The sequence below is a fragment of the Cucurbita pepo genome, chromosome LG11 (genome assembly GCF_002806865.2).
Source record: "Cucurbita pepo subsp. pepo cultivar mu-cu-16 chromosome LG11, ASM280686v2, whole genome shotgun sequence".
Taxonomy (NCBI): Eukaryota; Viridiplantae; Streptophyta; class Magnoliopsida; order Cucurbitales; family Cucurbitaceae; genus Cucurbita; species Cucurbita pepo.
Window position 1 is genome coordinate 6,433,961 of NC_036648.1, and position 22,398 is coordinate 6,456,358.

The 22,398-nt window shown below is 37.0% G+C and overlaps 3 protein-coding genes across 4 annotated transcripts; all 3 read right to left on the bottom strand.

The window, feature by feature from the left end:
• Window positions 1–2: 2 nt before the first annotated feature.
• LOC111806088 lies at window positions 3–5,229 on the bottom strand. The gene is made up of 7 exons (XM_023691442.1): window positions 4,834–5,229; window positions 3,856–3,945; window positions 3,667–3,747; window positions 3,391–3,522; window positions 1,951–2,169; window positions 505–597; window positions 3–378 (listed from the first exon to the last, which is right to left on the bottom strand). The coding sequence occupies exons 1-7, from the start codon at window positions 5,050–5,052 to the stop codon at window positions 217–219; spliced, it is 996 nt and encodes a 331-aa protein (XP_023547210.1). The 5' UTR covers window positions 5,053–5,229; the 3' UTR covers window positions 3–216.
• Window positions 5,230–5,860: 631 nt separating this feature from the next.
• Window positions 5,861–13,082, bottom strand: LOC111805338. 2 transcript variants are annotated; one of them, XM_023690371.1, is made up of 11 exons: window positions 12,560–13,081; window positions 12,149–12,240; window positions 11,810–12,003; window positions 10,857–10,896; window positions 9,862–9,943; window positions 9,690–9,767; window positions 9,482–9,607; window positions 8,847–8,968; window positions 7,285–7,324; window positions 6,405–6,479; window positions 5,861–6,319 (listed from the first exon to the last, which is right to left on the bottom strand). In XM_023690371.1, the coding sequence occupies exons 1-11, from the start codon at window positions 12,865–12,867 to the stop codon at window positions 6,154–6,156; spliced, it is 1,323 nt and encodes a 440-aa protein (XP_023546139.1). In that variant the 5' UTR covers window positions 12,868–13,081; the 3' UTR covers window positions 5,861–6,153. The 2 variants fall into 2 exon arrangements, with proteins under 2 accessions (XP_023546139.1, XP_023546140.1); XM_023690372.1 differs by lacking the exon at window positions 5,861–6,319 and having other exon boundaries at window positions 6,422–6,509; window positions 12,560–13,082.
• A 3,837-nt stretch (window positions 13,083–16,919) lies between these two features.
• On the bottom strand, window positions 16,920–22,309 carry LOC111806133 (WD repeat-containing protein DWA2-like). Its single transcript, XM_023691494.1, has 13 exons — window positions 22,133–22,309; window positions 21,939–22,022; window positions 21,719–21,851; window positions 21,312–21,423; window positions 20,874–20,973; window positions 20,284–20,411; window positions 19,474–19,546; window positions 18,478–18,566; window positions 18,320–18,365; window positions 17,924–17,994; window positions 17,770–17,843; window positions 17,630–17,688; window positions 16,920–17,315 (listed from the first exon to the last, which is right to left on the bottom strand). Exons 1-13 carry the CDS (start codon window positions 22,196–22,198, stop codon window positions 17,277–17,279), a joined length of 1,074 nt encoding a protein of 357 aa, XP_023547262.1. The 5' UTR covers window positions 22,199–22,309; the 3' UTR covers window positions 16,920–17,276.
• Between the last annotated feature and the right edge of the window lie 89 nt (window positions 22,310–22,398).

Consider the following 22,398-nt stretch of genomic DNA (forward strand, 5'->3'; position numbering starts at 1 on the left):
AATTAAAAGAATGTGAGAACAAAATTTTATAAATTGTTAAGGTCTGCTACATCATAGTCCAAGAAACTTTGTTCTTTTACGTTTATAAAATGGTGGTGAGTGAGTGATGATGATGATGCAGAAGTTTGCTCCTTCCGATCATAGTTTAGTCGGCTATGGATTATATAAAAATTATAAAAGAAAACTCACATTCAGGGCTCTATCTTGCTTGCTGCCTTACACGATTTCTCCAGGAGGTAATTCTGCAAGCTTCGGTGAGCTCCCCAGAATTCTTTCCATGTCAAACCGAACTTCGATGTTGCGAATGCCGTAGCCAACCACCATTAGCCAATACAGAAGCTTCGCCAGCTCTGGTGCTGTTGTCTCTGTTACACTTGTCTGAAATACAAACAACATCCATAATATATGGCAGAAGTTGAGTCATATTGGTTAGATTTGGCTTGGTTCTCGAACTACCCAGATTGATCATTGTTACAATTATAAAAAAGGACAGAGGGTGTACACCTTCATTTGAGTTGGATCTGAGGCCGCTAATAGGCGCTTTATGAATGTATTCATTGCATCCACAGCATCCTCACCAGCGCTGCTTGATAACTCCTACATTTGAGGTAATCAAAGGTTGAGATGGTGCTAGTGAGGGCAAAGATCAGTGGGAGTACAAACAACTACTCGATGAGCCATTAGGACTTGTTTAGATGCAGATTAAAACTAAATTAAGGAAGCATCTAACATGAAAGGGGATATAATCATTAGCTTTGGATAATATAACTACGCTACATAGTTCGGAAGGATCCGATGAGTACAATATATATTCTTTTATAACATCATTCTAGTTGGAAGAAAACTTGTATGCATGAAATTTTATATCTATTTTTTTTTTCCACGATGAAATCAAATAATGAAATAGGAATTATATTGAAATCTAAAAGAGTGGGTGTATCGGCCCAGGCCTACCGCTAGCAGATATTGTTCTCTTTGAACTTTCCCTCAATGTTTTTAAAATGCCAGTGAGAGATTTCCACACCCTTATAAACGATATTTCGTTCACTCAATGTTTTTAAAACGCGTCTGATAAGGAGTGGTTTCCACACCCTTATAAATAATATTTCGTTCTCCTCCCCAACCGATGTGGGATCTCACAATCCACCCCCCTTCGATGCCCAGCGTCCTCGCTGGCACTCATTTCCTTCTCCAATCGATGTGGGACCCCCCAATCTATCCCTCTTTGGGGCCAACGTCCTTGCTGGCATATCGCCTCGTGTCCACCCCCTTCGTGGCTCAACCTCCTCGCTGGCACATCGCCTAGTGTCTGGCTCTACTACCATTTGTAACGGCCCAAATCCACTACAAGCAGATATTGTCCTCTTTGGGCTTTCCCTTCCAGGCTTTCCCTCAAGATCTTTAAAACGCATCTGCTAGGGAGAGGTTTCCACACCCTTATAAAGAATGTTTCGTTCTCCTCCCCAACCAACGTGGGATCTCACGTAGGGGAGATAAGAACGTGGGACAACTCCACCAAGAGCACACTCAAACTCTAACTTATTTGCTGATGGATTATAAACCTCCAATACCATCTTGCTATTGTTCTACTTAAGCGACAGCTTGTCCTAAAAGGTGTGGGTAAAGGAATTGTATTTGAATGACATACTCTTGTCTGAATCACAAGTGCATTCAGCTCCAGAACCATATCAAAAGTATCTTAGAGCAGAGACATAAGTTCAACATTATCACCTTTGTTATAACAAGGACCTTTCGAAACATAAATGGTTAGTGTTTCCTGTTTCAGGAATGAAAAAAAGAATCACTTTTTCCCATCATAGACAGTCATGTCTGTTCCAGATGACTAGATGAGGTTGAAAGCCCAGAAGACTCCACTACCAGATAATCAACGATCTAACAAAGCCAACAAAAGCAAGTAGCTAATAAACAAATGAAGAAAAGTTTTCTAACCTTTAGATTTTGGGGTTCAAGTGTTTTGAGATATTCCAACAGTTCATTTTGACCTTGTGAAGATTTTCTACCTACTTGACGATTCAGTTCCTCTATCTCTGCTTCAAGTAATTCTATGTACCTTTTAGCATCAATTTTCTCGGGACCAGACACATTATTCCACCTGATAACTTCACCTGTGACATTCTTTTGTGTACCAGCAGCATAATTCGAATCATCCTGAACAATCACCAGATTAAAGCAAGTTACATAAAATTTAAATAAAAACCAAACACTTTCAACAGTATGCCACATGTAAATTTGTTTTCATCAGAGAAATTCGTAACAAAACTTTATATGAATGTTTGCATAAGCACTAAGTGGCCTGATTGTAACAGAACAATGACAAATTAGGAAGAACAAAAGGATCCTTGAGCTACAGAACCCATCACATACATTAAGCCTTCACCATGATTTTATTAGAATGGAGTAAAATCATAATGCTAATAATTATTGATGGATATAATGCTCAAAGTGAAAATAGGATTCTCTACAGAAAAAGAACATTTAACAAAACAAAGCTATATAAAACATTCACTTGCAGAACTTTAAGAGTGAAACTTAAAACAGAGTAAGGAACCAACAGACTGCAGAGCAAAGCTTTGATAAATATTCCACATCATTCCCTACTGTCCCTGCTGTGTTTAAAACTCCACAAAGCATGAACTTCAACCGCAAAGCATGAACAAAACAAAGGTCAAAATAAAAATGATTTTTCCTAGAACAAAAACTACAATATGGAATATGTAGTAATGTAGAAGTAAAATATGTGACATAGCCAAGGCCCATATAACTGATTCTGATTCTTAAATAGATGGTATCGTGTAATGTAACAGCCCAAGCCCAAGCCCAAGCCCACCGCTAGCAGATATTGTCCTCTTTGGGCTTTCCCTTTCGGACTTCCCCTCAAGGTTTTTAAAACGCTTCTGTTAGGGAGAGGTTTCCACATACTTATAAGGAATGTTTCGTTCTCCTCTCCAACTGATGTGGGATCTCACATGTAACAATCATGCAATCCTTGCATGATGGTAAAGTTGAAAAGAGATCGGGATGCCCAGGCCACATCTCTAGCAAGCTTAAGTTGATTCATAAAAAGGAATAGAACAATGTGGTCATATCACTTTAGGAACCCTGACTTTGAGGATGAGTAGGCCAAACCAAACTATGACTACACTTACAATAAAACAATAAGCAAGAGACAAACAAAGTTATCATGGCATTGATTGGCACCCATGCAGATCGGGCTTCTATTCCACAGTGAAGTAACAGATGCACAGTATAAAGACTGTCAGTATGTAATTACTTCTTGTGGAGGAGCAAAGTAATAGGCGAGGTTAACTCCAAAGTGAAAATATTCAGATGTAAAATCCTTCAATAACTATACAAAACCATTTAAACTACCTTTTCTTCCTTCGGTTCTGGGAGAGCAACCTGCTCTAAACTTTGCTGCAGTTCTAAGCGATATTGAGCGTTTTTAAACATATATCCCGTCATCATTACACTGTACATGAGCTGTGCAAGATTTTCAGCAACCTGAACCAAATATTAAAAATTAAACATGGTTGTATAGTAAATAAATATCTAAAAATTAAACCCGTTCTTACCGAATATCAAATGTACAAAACAAATATTTGGGTGACTTTGAAAGTAAGAACAACAAAAGTATTATATACGTACTGTGGTGACAGTAACTGCAAAAAACTGCGGAGGTAGAGTTCCAATCATATTTGTGACTGTTTGGCGCATAGCTTCAACAACCTATAAAGGAATCAGAAAAGTTCAAAATTAAAAAGCCATGGAATTGACAATAAAAGTAAGCTGAATCCTACAATACAGAAATTAGTATTAATTCCAATGGAGATCCACCTGTTGTGGTGCCCTCTGAACAAATAATTCCATGAATTCTGGCTGGACATTTTTAACATATTCCAGCAGAATGTCTCTCCGGGTTTTTGGCTGTCAATTCCATCAAAGATATTCAAAGAATTAAAGAAAGTACGATCTAGAAAACATAAAGAGAACTAAATTAATATAACAGCCATCAGGTTCGTCGTGATGATGAAAAAAAAAACCCATCTAAACTAATTAAAAAGAAAACTAAAAATCATAATCAACAATGTATTGACTGTACCACTGTCCCGGTCCTACTTTTTCAATTGTACAGCATCGTGATCTTGACATGTTCACGACCAGTCGTAAGGGGAATCAAGCCCCATATATAATTTTCGTCCAGGTTTTGTGGCTTCATTGGACTTTAGGCGAGGTTTGTCTTCGCCAACCGAACATCGTTTTGTGGAATCCAAGCTTGTTCGACCTTGGCCCAGTGTAGAGACAAGTCGGACATGCTTGGATTCCTCACAAGTGATGTTCGGTTAGCGAACACAAAACTCGCCAAAGGTCTGATGAAGCCACAAAGCCAGAGTGAAAAATATATATGGGGCTTGAGTCTCCCTTAAGGCTGGTCGTGTCAAGATTACGATGCCACATGGTTGAAAAAGTAGGACCATGACAACCACACCACTTAATGTCTAGTATCAAAAGTAAAAGCTCCACAAGGAATTGAATATAGCATCCATAATTTCAATGTTCACCATCGATATGTAAAAGAAATGTAATCTCACAATTATCTGTTAAGTTCCAATACTTCGAACAAACAAGATTCATTTTGAAAAACATTCGCTCAGACTATCCCACAAAATACAATACAGTACACCCAAAAGCCTACATTACTCGAATCCTTCAAACATTCCAAATTTCCGTAGACATTTTAACAACATACCCATTGACTATATAATCCATAAGCTACGAAAAAAGACAGAGAAGCAAAGAGGGAGAGGGGAATACCAAAGTACCGTTGGGAAGCTTAGAATCGCCAGAAGAGGCATCGGGACTGTCGCTCTTGGAAGAGTTGTAAGCACGAAGGCGCAACGCAACACCATACCTCAGCTTCCTTGGAAAGGAAATTGGAGAGAAGCGAGGAAAAGTAGACGAAGATGAAGAAGATGATGAGAGAAATGACAGTTTAGAAGTGGGAAAGGAGGGTTTTAGAGTCAACGAAGACATGGTATAGCTCCGTGGTAGAAATCTGTAAGAAGAAGAGATTGATCAAAGTAAAGTTGGGGCTATTGAGGAATAGAGCTCTGAAAACCTAAAATGGTGAAAATGATCGCCATTAGAGAGGTAACGTTGGGAGCTTATCTCGTGGGAAGGGGCCGTGAAATGGTAATGCACCAGCCGGCAGCAGCGNTTTTTTTTTTTTTTTTTTTTTTTTTTTTTTTTTTTTTTTTTTTTTTTTAATATTTTATTGTTAATTATAAAATATAGGATATAATTATATATTACATGTATTTATTTAATTATATATTACATATATTTATATTCAATTGTATAATTACATTATTTATTATCTACTTTAAAATAATTTTTAAGTATTTGGTATGTAATTTAAAAAAATGAATTATAAATTTTAATTAAATATTTGAAATAAAATTAATTTGAAACATTTAAAATAGTATTTTTAAAAAAAATTTAAAATTTTAAATGTATTTTTTAAAAGTATTAACAATTTTAGTAGTAGTTTTTAATTTTTTTTTTTTTAGATTAAAAGTATTTTAAAATTTTTAAAAAATTTATAAATATTTTATGGAGGTATTTTTATTAATTAAAAAAAATTAATTATTGGGTATCTAATTATTTTTCTTTCCTACTTTTGATCATAAATATTAGCGGTCTCATCAGAAAAATGTACAAATAATTCATAGACATGACTCACACTTTCAAACTATTCATTGGTTTGCATAAAAGAAGAGTTCGATCATCTTCATATTGATCTTGTCAAATCTTGGAGACAGCGGCCACAAAATTCTCGACATTGAAAATGATCTAATGCATTTCAATTGCGACCCAAATTTTACACAATTACTCTAGAAATTAACCTGTAATAGTTGCATTTGGAGTCGTAGATCTAGTAATGAGAGTGAGCGATCCAATGATCCAATGACAAACGCTCTAAGCTAAATAGTTCAAGAACTCAACTCAACTCAAGAAATTGATAACATTAAAGAATGAATAAACGTAGTTCTTCACGATGAAATCAGATTTAGAAACAAAAAATTCCTAAACGACAAAACCAGATATGATGAGGGCCTACAAATCACCAACTCCTCATTGTGGAGGCAATTCTTGAGGTGGTTCTTCGTCGATCGGAGGAGATGGAGTCGATCCGAAGTCGAGATTTGGGTAGACACCAGGTGGTCTCTCTCGAGCTTTTATCGACAGTAACTGACTGGAGTCGCCGACTACATCCGCCCATCCGTAGTGAGGTTCAGCCCTTCAATACAAGTGCAAGTTTGTTAAAATGGCATTGATCCTTAAAGCTTGTAGATAAAGATGAACTTAGCCCTCAGAAAACTTACTCATAATATGTTTCTTCATCCACAACAATATCCCAACTTTCCCCTGTCGTGCTTTTCCCATATTTGTGCACTTTACTGCTTACAGAATGATGCTATTATTATTGGCTAGCAATACAGATATAAAGTAAATCCCAGAAGCATTTTCATACACAGATACTTCCCTAAGAAACGTGAAAGAGATTATCCATATATAAAGCGACTCAATGATGCGTGATACAGTCAAAATGGTATTCAGATATGCTTCTCTAAGAAACGTGAAGGAGATTATCCATATATAAAGCGACTCAATGATGCGTGATACAGTCAAAATTGTGATCAGATATGCTTCTCTAAGAAACGTGAAGGAGATTATCCATATATAAAGCGACTCAATGATGCGTGATACAGTCAAAATGGTGATCAGATATGCTTCTCTAAGAAACGTGAAGGAGATTATCCATATATAAAGCGACTCAATGATGCGTGATACAGTCAAAATGGTGATCAAATATGCTTCTCTAAGAAACGTGAAGGAGATTATCCATATATAACGCGACTCAATGATGCGTGATACAATCCAAATGGTGATAAGATATGCTTCTCTAAGAAACGCGAAGAAGACTCAATGATGCGTGATACAGCCAAAATGGTGATCAAATATGCTTCTAAGGAGATTATCCAAATATAAAGTGACTCAATAATGTGTGATACAGTCAAAATGGTGATCGGATATACTTATCTAAGTAACGCGAAGAAGGTTATCCATATATAAAACGACTCAATGATCATATATGCTTCTCTAAGAAATGCGAAGGAGATTGATTATCTATATATAAAGCGACTCAATAATGCCTAATAAAGTCGAAATGGTGATAATATATAGCCTAATCTTGAAGCTTACCCATTTCCAAAGTGTTCTTCACCCCATGTTCTTGACCAACCTTGTACATGTGAAAGGAAGGCAGTTAGTTCCATTTCTCTCATAACCAACACAGAAGATGCAAAACACAAAGCAAGATTTAGCACAAATATTTTAATATGAAGGCTTTAGTCATGCAGTGACCAACAAAAAAGAACAAGGTGGTTGGCTGCCCCACATGCTTAATTGATTGAAAAAAGATAAGATCATAATAATTTACACAACAAGAATGGCATTCTTTGAAGAAATTATGAACAAACATGACAGCTTGATTTCATGAGTATCTAATATCCATTGAAGGAACTCGTATCTACCGGTTGTCATAAAAGATGCTGCAACGGCCCAAGCCCACCACTAGTAGATATTGTCCTCTTTCGGGCTTCCCCTCAAGGTTTTTAAAACGTGTCTGCTAGGGAGAGGTTTCCACACCCTTATAAAGAATGTTTCGTTCTCCTTTCCAATCGATGTGGGATCTCACAGTCCACCCCCCTTCGGAGCCCAGCATCCTCGCTAGCACTCATTCTCTTCCCTAATCGATGCGAGACCCCCCCCAATCCACCCCCTCTCGGGGTCCAACGTCCTTGCTGGCACACCGCCTCATGTCCACCTCACCTCGGGCCTCAGCCTCCTCGCTGGCACATCGCCCGGTGTTTGGTTATGATACCATTTTTAAAGGCCGAAGCCCACCGCAAGCAGATATTGTCCTCTTTGGACTTTATTTTTTGGGTTTCCCCTCAAGGTTTTAAAATGTGTCTGCTAGGGAGAGATTTCCACACCTTATAAAGAATGTTCCATTCTCCTCTCCAACCGATGTGGAATCTCACAGATGCACTTATTAATTAAAAGTGACACTTTCCACCACCGTTTTATAGTGAATTATCCAGCTAAATACACGTTTTTCAAACAAACAAAGCTTTAATCTCGAGCACCTTTTTTAGATGTTTGAGAAAGTCACATCAGTCCCTAAACGAGCAAAATTTAGATTTCTTCATCACATAAAACTTACTCATATCATTGCCTTTGTTTAGTTTTTTATAAGCTCTAGATTTTGGAACTTGGGACCGTAAAGCCAGACCGATACTTAGTGCATAAGTTCGCTTGTCCGATACCATGAGTTTGCTACTCTTACCGACTACACAGACTCAGGTTTTTGAGACCAAATCATGAACCACTGACAAACCAAACTCAAAGTCGCATAAACTAAAGTTTTTGATGCTCAATCACAAACCTAGAAACTAAACAACACAAGCTACATAAACTAATCTTCTCTAACACATTTCAATAACAATTCGAATATAGGATCAAACTACTGAACTCTAAACTTTTTAATATGAATCCTAATATGAAGAAGAATTAAAAATGTTTTATAGTTTCAACAGAACGAAGGGTTCGTGTTAAACGGCCGAAAAAGAAACAATTTCAACCAACCCACAAACAAAAGGTTTCCATTATTGAACTAGATCAATTAACCAATTTTATCACCCAAAAATTCAATGGAAACACCTGATTTAGATGAATTGAAAATGATGCTACATTAGACTTACGTTCACTACTAGGAGATACGTGCCACGTCTCCCCTTGTCGGGAACCAATTCCAGAAAAGAACTTATCTTCCCACTTATCTCCCCATTTTGTACCTAGTTCAGTTTCAGCCCACTTATCCGTCCTGAGAGGTAAAAGCACAAAAAATAGAACTGTTAGCATCCTAGAGCTATTTGAAGAACTTTAACATTCAAAATTTGAAACAGAACAAAGAAAGTAGCTTAGGTACTTCGTGTGTAATAGCATAAGAATGAAGTTGATTCTAACATTTTTAGTTATAATCACTGAAAACTTTTCAAGTGACACAAAATTAACGCCAAATAAGACGACTTGGGCATCCACCAAGTGTTCTGATTAAGGAAAAGAAATATGTTTGATTGATATAAACAAAGCCAAGCCTACCGCTAGCAACTATTGTCCGCTTTGGCTCGTTACGTATCATCGTCAACCTCACGGTTTTTAAAACGTGTCTACTAGGGAGAGGTATCCACACCCTTATAAGGAATGCTTTGTTCTCCTCTCCAACCGAGGTGGGGTCTCACACATAATCAATGGGATAACGTATTGTGTAATTGTATAATCCATAAATGATGCATGGAATATGTTGAAAACAATGTGAACAATGATTAGAGAAAACCATTTAAGAACGGATCCCCTTCCGTCGTAATGCTCTCCCCACTTCTCCCACCATGACTGTTCGTTCAATCTACCGTATTTATGTGCTCCTTTCTCAGTCCATCCTTTGGCGTCGTATTTTTCCCACCTGTATCACTTAAACAACTTACGACTTTGCGAAACTACAAACCGAGTTACCATAAATTCAATTGCATTGAATATGATCTCACCATTTCTCATGCCATCCAGCATTTTCAGTGCCAGATTTTGCTTGTTTCTGTGCACTCCTCTCAATCCTTGCAAGATTACTGCACCATCACAATTGCAGAGTATTTATTTAACTTGATAAGAAGTGATCTCCTCAACATTATTGAGCAAGTGTACTATAATAGTAAAAGAAACCTCCATTCATCTTGATGAAGAACTTCTTGCCATGTTTCCCACCATGAATCACCTTCGACATTTCTACCCGATTTTTCCACTCCTGTCAGAGAATTTAAATTTCAGCCAGGACAAGCAAGATAGAATTCAGTGGGTAAGAGCAAGATAGGAGTGGCTAAAAGAACAGACGACGAATGATAATGATCGGTATCTAGCAAATTTCTCATCACACAGTTAAAAAGCAAGGGCAAAAGCATTTTGCGTTTCCAGAATAAATACTAAACACATAGATGATGAATAATTATCAAATTTCACATGTTTAAATTTAAAGCTACATTAACCATCAGTTCTTGACAGTCGAGTAAATATCTATATTGATCTTATTGCTTGGACATTTACATAATCTAGCTATTTGGAGAGAGCGAAAGTGTGCGATCCCACATTGGTTGGAAAGGGGAACAAAGCATTCCTTATAAGGGTGTGGAAATCTCTCCTTAGTAGGAGTATTTTAAAACCTTGAGGGGAATCCCGAAAGGGAAAGCCCAAAGAGGGCAATATCTGCTAGCGGTGGGTTTGGGCTGTTACAAATGTTATCAGAGTCAGACATCAAACGGTGTGCCAGCTGGGACGCTGGGCCCCCAAGAGGGGTGGATTGTGAGATCCCACAACGGTTGGAGAGGGGAACGAAGCATTTCTTATAAGGATGTGGAAACCTCTCCTTAGTAGACGCGTTTTAAAACCTTGAGGAGAAGCCCAAAGAGGACAATATTTGCTAGCGGTGGGCTAGATAAGATAAGCAACATTCTTTTCTATTCTCTCCAAAGAGATAGATTCTATAAGCGTCCAAGCAATAAGATCACTATAGAAAGATTCTCTACAGAATCAGGTCACTGTAGGATAAGTTTAAGTTACACTCTCTTCTGCTCTCTCCAAAGAGCTAGATCCCGTAAATGTACAAGCAATAAGAGAATGTGGGGATAAGCAATGACAGATTAGAAGAAAATATGTAAAATTACCTAGCTCTTTGTATCCAGTCCAGTCACTTTTCTCCCACCACTGTCAATGAGATCAATAAATCCATTAAATGCAGTCACCTGGTATAATACTCTTTGGAGATATAAAAACAATGTCAAAGTGGCAGCAGATTAACAACATTTTATGATGCTTGGTTTTTAGCATGATTTCCACATTACATAAAGTTCATTCAGAAGTTAACTACTAACCACTAACCAGAAAATGGAGGAATTTTCATAACCGGGTTCGGTCGTAACTGTTATTTTATTTTAAAGAAACATACAATTCAAATATTATCTAGAGAGTATACTCATGACCAATGTCCCAAGTTTCAACCAACACCCTCCAAATTAGTATGTCATTCAGGTACACTACAAGGCATCGGATAGGATAGAATAATAAAAGGATATAAAGAGTCTAGATTTTCATCATAGGGCTTATATACGGATCATGACCCCATAATAGCCGCGCCTAAGAAAAGTGTCGGGATACTGATATGAAAGGCCTTATCATCTTAATCTTTTTTAAGAAATTGATCCAGAGTCAATTTAACTGTTGATCACCAAAATTTTCTTGAGTGGGGAAACTACATCTCTCTGAGAAATAGTTTTACACCAATATGGACTAAGAAGATACCAAAAAAGACTAATCTTAAACTCAATCAGGATAATGAAGATGAGAATTAAGGCAAATATTCATGTCCCAAAATGAAAATCCAATTCAACCTATAGACATGAGACTGGAAAACAACTAATCCAGAGAGAATAGGAACGCTAACTTGCTTACACAAACATATTTGCACACGAGTGACAATCATTTGCTATGTAGATTGGCCAAGACCACAACCATGGATTATCACAGAGTTTTCCTAGTAAGAGAGTTACAGAATGCTTAAGTTTGCTTAACTCTGGATCAACAACAACGTCGATAGCACGCAGAAATACTAAATTAATACCGTTTCTTTCCATTCTGAGTAACCATCATGCGATTGACCGCCCATCCTAGTCCATCTACATCTGTATCCATTATCACCGAGATCCTCCCCGCTTTCCCGATACCAAGTACTGCCATCTTCATTCGTGCCTGATTCGCTAACATTTTCGTTCACCAAATTGATCCCCCAGTCCTTCTCATTTGCAATACCAGTGTCTGCAGCAGACCAGTTGTGTCTAATACTCAGTAAAGAACATTAATCAAACGTAAAGAAAAACAGCAATTTCATCTGATGCTACACAAAGATTCTTTTACACTACCTAGGCTAGCCAAGAAATTCCCATAAAGCAATTTAGATTACCTCTTTTTGGCGGAGTATCACGTGATTGTGGACCAGAGCCCCTTGGAGTGCAGCGAGGATAAAATTTTTCTGGCTTGGAAATAAACCGAGATCTGTATAAACAAGAAGATCAAGCAACCCCATGAGGGAATACACATTCCAAAGCCATATAAACTTGCGTAAATCTTGGTCATTAACTTAAACTATTATCCCCATGATTCCAAATCATAAAGAGTGAGCGTCCTTCATCGTTATGCCTAGCTAGAAGAGGTACGAATTAGTCACTCCTTTCACAATTTTCGAACTATTAGATGAACTGTTTGAACCTAATTAATCAAATTGCATCGCACAAAAAAGGGTAAAAGAGAGCAACACAAGAACAAGACAACGGATTATAAAAGTTGGGATTTCCAGTAAAAAGCTTCAGCTTACTGAGGGGAGGCAAAGGGCATTGCGGGAGTGGCTTGGATACGGAGTCTACGAGGGGATTTTTTGGGATTGAAACACCAATCTTCTTGCTTCTCAACGCTCTTCCCAGACCCAGCAGTTCTGCGTATTGGAACCAAAGAATCAGAGCAGCAGCAAGTAATAGGACAAAACCCAACTCGATTACTCTCAAACAAAATCCTCCTCCATCTCCGCCGCCGTAGGTCTGGCCCGCCATGGGTAGGCGAACGAAAAAGCTCGACCCGCCGGTCGAAATCGACGTGGGTCGAAAATCCTCTGCAACAAGCGGCCATTGCTTACAAAAATTCCATGGGCAAGCGCTCAAGCCGCAACAGTGGGAGAGGAAATGTGGGAATGCGAAGGAATACGTGGAAATTCAAGAGAAGAAAGAAGTTGGGAAGAATGTGATGCGGAGAGGCATTTGAAAAATGGGAGAGGCGGAGAGAGAGGAGGAGAGAAATTGAGGGGGCGGAGTTATCAGATCGGAGGTGGTTCGGCGAAGGTGGGGAGGAAATTCGGAGATTTAATCAAACACGTGAGCAGGGGAAAGGGGTCCCACAAAGGGTGATTATGCATCCGGAATTTCCAACTCGACAGTCCACGTGGCACAAACTGAGCCGTCACTTCTGTTACTGCTGACTAAGCTTCTACTCACAAATGGGAAATTTAGATCCAATTACCTAAATAGCATTTGGTAGTTATTTTATTAAATAAATAATTTTAAATGTTTATATATACGTTTAAAATATTCCCGATAATCTGACTAATTCGAACTATCCAACTTAAACCATTAATTTTTTTTTTCAATTTAGGTTGGATTAATTTTTTTAAAAATCGAAAATTTTGGTTCGGTTTGAGTTGAATAGTTCGAGTTTATTGAATTATCAGTTTGCAGGTTGACATTTTTTTAGTCGGGTCAACCCTACCGACCTGAAAACATGGTGGCAACTCAATCCCTATTCTCTACTTTACTTTTAAAAAGACGGATACATTTTTACACCTAAATATTTGATATTTAAATTTTATGAGAATATTTAATGGTCGTATATTAAATATAAATGGTTCTTTCTAGTGTATATAATTTTGCAAATATGGACCAGTAGAGTAATAATGAACATGAATGTGCTCGTTAAAGCATACTTTTAATCCGTAGAGTCGAGATGTTAACCCTACAACCACACGGTGGTTTGCTTAAAAAAATATTTAAGATATTTTTAAGAAATTCATATTTTATCTACCCATATACGTTAATTTAATTTAAATATGTTAAATTACGAGTTTAGTGTCTATTTAATTCCTAAATTGTGAGATCCATGTCGGTGAAGAGGGGAACCAAGCATTTCTTATAAGGATGTGAAAATCTCTCCCTAACAGACACGTTTTAAGACATTAAAGGAAGCTCGAAAAGGAAAACCCAAAGAGAACAACGAATGGTATCCGACCTCGTACACGTAAACTTAATTTTTTTTTTATCAATACACGAGTTAAGTTTTAATTTTTTATTAAATATGTTAAGGATTCATAAAGTTGGAGATATATTATTAAAGGAGTAAACTAATAATTTATTCTTTTAAATTTCATATTTTGGGACTATTAACTTTAAATGAGCTTTGTTATTGTTTCATCTATTTTTGTTCATGTTTTTCTTTTTTAATTTTTTTTTTAAATTATAATATAGTTTCAACGTAATAAATAAAAGTTTCAGTGATCTATTTTTTTTCAAAGTTCGAGGACCAAATTAACATTAACCTAAAGTTTAGGACTAAACTTTATTCACGAATCACACGAATTGCTATAACGTTTGACGTTATAATTTAAAAAAAAAAATTATATTTCGAGACTCGAAGAATGTATCAATTTAAACCTTAAATTTCGTGAATTAATGAATTTGAACTATTGGTGGAATTAATATTTTATTTTGAGTTTAGTGCATATTGACATAATTGGTTGATTACTTAGTATTAAAATATTACAATTAATTGAATTCATTTTAGTATAATAATTAGTTGGATTTAACTATTAATGATTAATAACAACCCATTATTTTTATATTAATATCAATCACTACTTACCAATAATTGTCCCTTTTCACATTAAATTATCACCTACATTGTTCAAATTAAAATAAATAAATAAGTTTTAACCACAGTAAATAAAAAAGAAGTTTTTTAAAAAAAAATACTCCTAATTTTAAAAAAAAAATATCCTATTTCAAAAATGCATTTAACTTAAATTCGTTTTAAAAAATAGGCGGGCTTAACATCTTTGTGATGGACCGGGAAGAGGGGGTACATGTCAAGTATCAGCTTGGGATCATGTCTTCTTAAGGGTTCATTCGAATATGAAATCCAATCTTGGAAATACAGCATCCCAATAGTAGATTTGAACCGGTGAGACGAAGATTTTGAATCCTTTGCTCGACCTGATAGAAGCTTGTCCAGAAGCGACTAGCTACTTCTCGAATGCTGGATGTCATGGTTCTGGTGCGCCATGATCCTTTTCTCTGGAACAATCGAGGGCACTGCCGCCGGACGTGCTGTTATGGAATATGAATATCATCATCTCAGGACCACCTCTAAAAACATGTGAGTTTCGCCTTTTTTAGTAGTATCTGTCTTCCCGACCACTTTTTAGGAGTTGGTTTTGGCTTGCCTTGAGTTTATGAAATTCTCTCCTTTCTAAAGCAACGAAAGGCGGCCCCCGGAATGCGGTAGGATCTTCAAGCCCCACGCTTGATTCTCGAGATCCCCAGAGGAGAGCAGAAGCTCCAGGATGAGTTGTCCATGCATGCTGACGGAAGCACCTCCACTTCATATTTTAAACAAATTATTAATCTTTTTTAAAAAAAATTCAAGTTTAAGAGTATATTGTTAAAAAATTTAACTTGTAGAGAAATGACCAAATTTAGAAATATTTTTATTAATTTATAATTTATTTTTTAATGAAAGATATTGTTATTATTAATATAATTATTATAATTAGTATATGCTTAGGTGGGGCTGTAATCCCAAACCGACGCACCAAAATAAACATTTTTAAAGACAGCAAAATCTCAGGATTTTCTTTGCTGGCGATGACGTGGAACATGGCTGCATAAGGGGAGAAGCAAAAAATAATAATAATAATAAATAAATAAATAAAAAAGGAACAAAAAAACAATAATCATAAGTGGATGGGAATGGGAATCTTGTTGGAAAGCAAAAGCTTCCAACTCATCAAGTTTCGTCAAATCTTATCCACCTTTTTAGCCTTTCCCTTCTTTGCACTAGGTTTCGACACGTGTCAACCTCCTCAATCTAGGGTGACATGGCAAGATTCTGATTGACAAAGGCACCTCAATGTCTGTGGATAAAATGGAAAAACTACATCCAACGTGGCAAAAGTACACGTGGTTAGCGAAAGTTCCACTCACATTTTCAATTCAAACAAATACCATAGAATAAGTAAGTGGAGAGGGGAAACTTGGTGTACAGACCTGTGCTATTGAACGAGGAAACCAGAGGTTTCACCGCCGGTCATGTCATGGACTTTCTTCTTCTCTCTCATCCAAGTATATTGGATAACCATCAAAACTCCAAATCATATTCATCCACACCTACACCTGCATATGCTAGCGAGATTCTACACTCTTATAAAGAATGTTTCGTTCTCCTCCCCAACGGATCTCACAATCCACTCCCTTCAGGATCCAACATCCTCGCTGGCACACCGCCTCATGTCAGCCTCCTCGCTAACCCATGGCCCGGTGTCTGACTCTGATACCATTTATAATGGTATAAGCTCACAACGGATCTCACAATCCACTCCTTTCAGGGCCCAACATCCTCGCTGGCACACCGCCTCATATACACCCCCTTCGAGGCTCAGCCTCCTCGCTAACACATCGCTCGATGTCTGACTCTAATACCATTTATAATGGTACATGCTCACAACGGATCTCACAATCCACTCCCTTCAGGGCCTAACATCCTCGCTGGCATACCGCCTCATGTCCACCCCCTTCAAGGCTCAACCTCCTCACTGACCCATCGCCCGGTGTCTTAACTCTGATACCATTTATAATGGTACAAGTTCACCTGACAGATATTATCATCTTTAAACTTTTCCTTCCGAGCTTCCCCTTGAGGTTTTTAAAACGCATTTGCCAGGGAGAAGTTTCCACATACTCTGTTCCATCTCTAACCAATCTCGAATCTCACAAATAGGACAAAATCATTACCAAACCTTTTCTTTCTTTCTTTCAAGGCAATAATTTTAACAGTGAGGGGCGATCGGAAGGTTGGCTATTGTTCTTGTTTCCCAGCTGTGCCCAACTTCCAAGTACCAAATAACATAGGCATCCAAAGCAAGAGGAAATCAAAGTATATATAACATTGTTTTTCTTTTCTGGTTGAAAGTTTAAGCTATATGAACCAGTTGTAGAGCAAGTTCAACACAACAAAACAAACAACGAATCATATTGTTCATAACAGCTATATGCTCATCTTCAGTACAATAAAATTACTCCCTGAGTAGTGTGTATGTTTTCTCTGTTACTGGAGAAGTCCTCGAGCATCGAGCAATCTCAATCTCATCGATAGCGTTGTAAAGACGAGTGGGGTTTTGTTTGAACTAAATTCAGGAACAATTACTCTAGCTGATGAAACAGAGACAAACTGAGGAAGCAATGAATATTGAGAAACAAAAACTAAAATGAACTCCATTATCTCGAGAGAAAAGGCTTCACTGATTCTACAACGACCTGTTCCACAAGAAAAAGAAATAACTGAAATGTCATTCTTTAGGATTGTAAAATGGTTTGGTTTACAGACACGGATATCGGCCATAAATGTTGCGGGAAGATCAAATGAGTAATGAGCTTCTGTAAACGATCAACCGACTTTGCGTAACAACTTAATCGAGATTTATTTAAAATATAAAACCTCAATTTAAGCAGCAGAAAAATAGTAAAACGAAATTAGATGGCATGTGATCTATTGACAGTAAAAAGAAGCTGAAATGCAATGTCAAAGCACATGTTCGGCGACCCTTCGAGAAAAGGTTGATGCTACTTACCCTCCCATCATAGGACAGTGATGCAAAGATCCAAGGCTCACGAGAGCTCCAAGCAAGGCCTTTTAATTTGAAATTAAAATCACCCAATCAGTTTTACCCACTGGATAAATATATTGAAACAATAAGGCTACAGCGGTTACCATAAACACTGTCTTCGTAGTCACTGTAAGAATGCAGTAATGGATCAACTGGACATCGTGGTGAATCAATCGTCCTGCTCATAAGTTAATATGAAGCATTAGGATAAACTTTAAAGAGAAACAGAAAAAGAAACATCCTAAACAAAAAGATGACCTTTCAGATTTTAGTTCGCCATCAGTCATGGATGCCAACCATAAGTTGACAGCCGAATCAGTACCGGCACTCTGCAATCGCCAACATTGTGTCATTGACTCAAAGATACGTCGAAAAAATGAACGAGCTTGTACTAAAAAATTATTTCACTAGCTAATTAACTAAGGAATTTGATTGTCATACAATTAGTCTAGAACTTTATATGAAATTTAGAAAAAAAAAAAAAAAAAAAAAAAAAACGGCCCCAGACTTCACAAAGGAAACTGACACCTTCAAATTGGAAACAAGTATGGGAGAGAAGTATATAATGCAATCTAACAAACATGGACCGAACAGTAAAATGGATCAGAAAAAATAACTATATCAAGAAATGGAGAGGAGAAAACGAGAGCGAACCAAGATTAGCCCTTCAAATTCAGGATTACAACGAACAGCACATGTCCTGTTGAATTATTAAATACAAAGGATCAAAGTTAAAACATTTAACTTGACCCCAGAACAGAATTTACTGTTCAATAACATTCTAGGAAAACATGGACTATTTAAAAAGATACCAGTGGGTATGCCCAGGAAGTTGTTGGATCGGGACTTTTGGCTTTCTAAGGTCCCAGATAGATATTCCAGTTTCATCCTCAGCAGTTACCTGATACAAGGGAGTTTTATTAATGCAAACATGGAAAACAAATACAAGAAATGCTGTGCAAACACTAGATTGAGACATAGAAGAACGAAACAGTCTGTCATTCTTATGAACTTGTAAAAGGACTCCTCCTTTTAAGCTCATGCACAGCTCAAATAGTCTATAGTAAATGTCCAGAAAAGTGATGGATAATGACTAAACTCATAGAATGCAAGTAAAACATCAGACATGATAAGTTACGTAGGTTAAGACAAGCAAAGGATGTTCAGGAAAGAAGCAAATGTTAGAAAACATCCAGGTAGTTGTGATTATATACCACTAAAATGACAGGCATTCAGTGCGGATAGGACAAGTAAAGATGTTTTACTGATAGAAATTGTTACAACTTACAGATTAACCATTCAATAGGTCTGTACGCTGTTCCCACAAGAAAAAAAAAGGTCTATACTCTATCTGGACTACTCTCACAATTTTAGGTTTCAAGAAGAGAGAGAGAGACAGAGAGCGAGAGAGAATTCTCACAATTTTCGCACTCTCGTGAGTCTCACAAATGTCAGATACTGACTTCTAACCAAGCCAATTAACATTGGTAACTCTAACTTCCTAAATTGACCCCAACAATAACAGTGAAATTCAGGAAGTCACCACCCAAAGTTTTCTTTACTTTCTAGCATGAAGGCACACCTTAGGCTTAGTGAGTCCATCGCAATACTTGTTCCATCACAGTACTTGATAACAACATTCTAGTTACGGCTATGTTTGATAGTGACATGAGGTTAATGATTCTAGTATAATTTTTTTTACAAGAGCCTTTTCAATTTGCATTCACTAATAAATAGAAGAGATTTCAAATTTGATGCTCTTGGAAAAAGCCGAAATAAATATTAATCTTTTAAAAACGAAGCCTTACAAGCAAATGTTTCTTTTTGGGGTTGTAATCCACGTTGCGAACATACGCAGAGCATGCAATCGAGTCTGACTTCCTGCAATTAACTTCTCATAAGCCAATTCAAACTTTACCAATCTATTTTTTTAAAAACCAAGCTTTGATTAAGATAAAATGAAAAAAAAATACAAAGGCATACAATACAAGTCCACCAACAAAAGACCCCCTTCCCCCCACAACTAATTACAGAAACGGGGCCCAATCCAAGAAAATAAACCCAAGTTGATAATTACGAAAACCCTATTAACGGATGCCCACACAATGTATTTAAATTGCCTCCCAAAGCTCCTCATTTGAGACTCTCTATTACTCACCAAAACCCTACTGAATGCATCCTCTTATTTGAAAAATGATAAAGATGTGGAAACAAAGCGCACAAGGGTCTCTCATCCACCCAAGAATCTTCCAAAAAATAGGTAATCGAATTATCCCCAATAAAACACTTAACAAATTGAGAAAACAAAGGAAAACCTCTCCACACCCTCCTCACATTCCCACAAAAAATTCTCATTAACCTTTCAACGTTTTTACTTACCAAGACAGCCATCCTAAAAATGGGCAGATAGTATATGGGGATTAAATCAAGGTACAAAAAACTTATCAATAAACAAATACACAGTACATGCATCAAGATAAGCACAAATATAAAAATATCCCCCCTAATATTCGGGTACACAAGAAGCTCATGTACCAAGATAAGCACAAATAGATTGAAAACACATACACAGTACATGCATCCTCCGTAAAAAACATAAAGCATAAACGATAACATACTTCATTGTCCTTAAATCCCAAAATTGAACGGATGATTCACTAGTTGCTGCAATGGCATTTGAATCATGTGGATCCCACGTTCCTCCAGACAAATAATGAAGCAGCCCAGCTGACTCCTTCGATTGTACCTAGATTGTAGTAAGCCCCAAATAAAATCATCACATAGACTTGAAATAAATTGCTACTATCTAGTTGATATGACAAATGAAGTACACATTATTACAACCTTTATTATATTAACTTTCATACGACAAACTCTTTCAATGGCATGAGAGAAACCAAAGGATGCTTAAAGAGAAGCTCTTAGTCAATTTCATGGAGTTCTTTAACCAGTCTTCTTTATACAATTATAATTCCTTTATGATATACCCCAATTGCAAAAAATAAAAAACAAAAATCTGCAAATCTTTTGGTGTTTGAAGATTGATTCCTTAACTTAGGTTTTCTTGATTAATGAATTCTCTCTTATCTAAGAAACTTATAGTTCTGAACCTTAACCTACCCGTGCATATACTACAACGGGGTACAAAAGGGAAAACTGCTCAACATAGGATCCAATCACACACCACACAATTTCTATTTAAGTCTACCTGAGCAATCTTTCTTGAACAATCCAAGCTCCATAGTAAAATATTTTCCTCGTCAATGCTGATCAGCTTATCATGTCTTCCAGATGGCCACCAAAGAACGCTGTCCAGCCATCTTTGTTAGGAATCAGAACCCAAATTTGGGAAGGCATGAATTGAATTACCATAGGAAACAAGTTCATATGGGTCTAGCAATAGCAAATAAGTGAAAAGAAAAGAAAAAGTTTTCAGTAAAATTCAGAGAAACGCTTGAAGGTTAAAATATCAAAGAGAATTACATTTCAATGAGCATAAATCTTACTTGAATTAATTATTAGAAGTAGAAAAAAAACATTGATTTGGTATATCTTCTGCATTTACAAAATATGAAATTCAGATAGGCCAAATGCAGTTGGACACAATTGCAACCAAGAATAAGAATTGCGTCCGACTATCACTCACCAATTGATCTTACTAGCATGTTCATCAAGGGATGTAACCCGTTCCAACTGAGGAGAATTCAATTCACCATATAACTCAGGGATTTGCCATATTGCTGCCTCAAAGTTTTCACCTTAAGAAAATGGAAGAGAATCAATCAAAGGAAAGTGGAAGCAAGAACAGGACGTTTTCTATCTGAAAGTTATTCGACAATCCCCACGTTCTGTAAACAGAGAAGTTCTATGCTAAATGCTTAAACTCCCTCGCCTAATTCCATCAGTGACTTCCCAGTTCATCTAAAAGTAGAAATACTATAAGAAGAACTAAACCAATCCATGCATAGTCAACAATGGCAACTTATAAAAATGCGGTATAGAAATCAAGACAGAAAGTTGAAATCGAGAAAGCACGGAAAACTAATTAATTACCAGTGGAGAAAACGGTAGAGAAAATGCGCTGGTCGAAGGGGCAAGACGCCAGGTCCCAGATCTCATTGGGGTGAGAAAACAAACCTTCGCATATAAGCTCTGATCCACTCGATGAAATCCGAATCAAATGCACCTAATAGACTTGAATTGCTTCAGATCCGTGTCAAAAACAAACAACAACAATCATGCGACAAAATAAATCAGAGAAATTGAGCGTAACCTCATTTTCGTCTTTGAGACTGAGAGTGCCTGTGATGAAACTGGTATGATCAGTATCTGCTATGACATCGGCGATGCACCGAGCCTGGAGTAGAGCAGAATTTCGAGAATGGGAATTAGGGTTTAAGCTTAAGGAGATCTATATGATTTCATTAACATGAAAAATTTTGACATCAGAAATTGAACAACATTGACCTGGTACTTCAGCCCGTAGCCGATGCCTGATGAACCACCTTGCATGGCGGAAGCGACAGACACCATAATCAACCACTCAACGATGATCAAATGCTAATGCACTCATGAAATTGTAAGCAGGAGCCGCGTCCTAATGGTTCATGTCCGGTTTTGTCGATTTTTCTTCCCGTCTTTTTCTTCTCCCAATTTTTTTTTTTTTTTTTTTNTTTTTTTTTTTTTTTTTTTTTTTTTTTTTTTTTTTTTCTTCTCTCGATAAAATTCTCCAT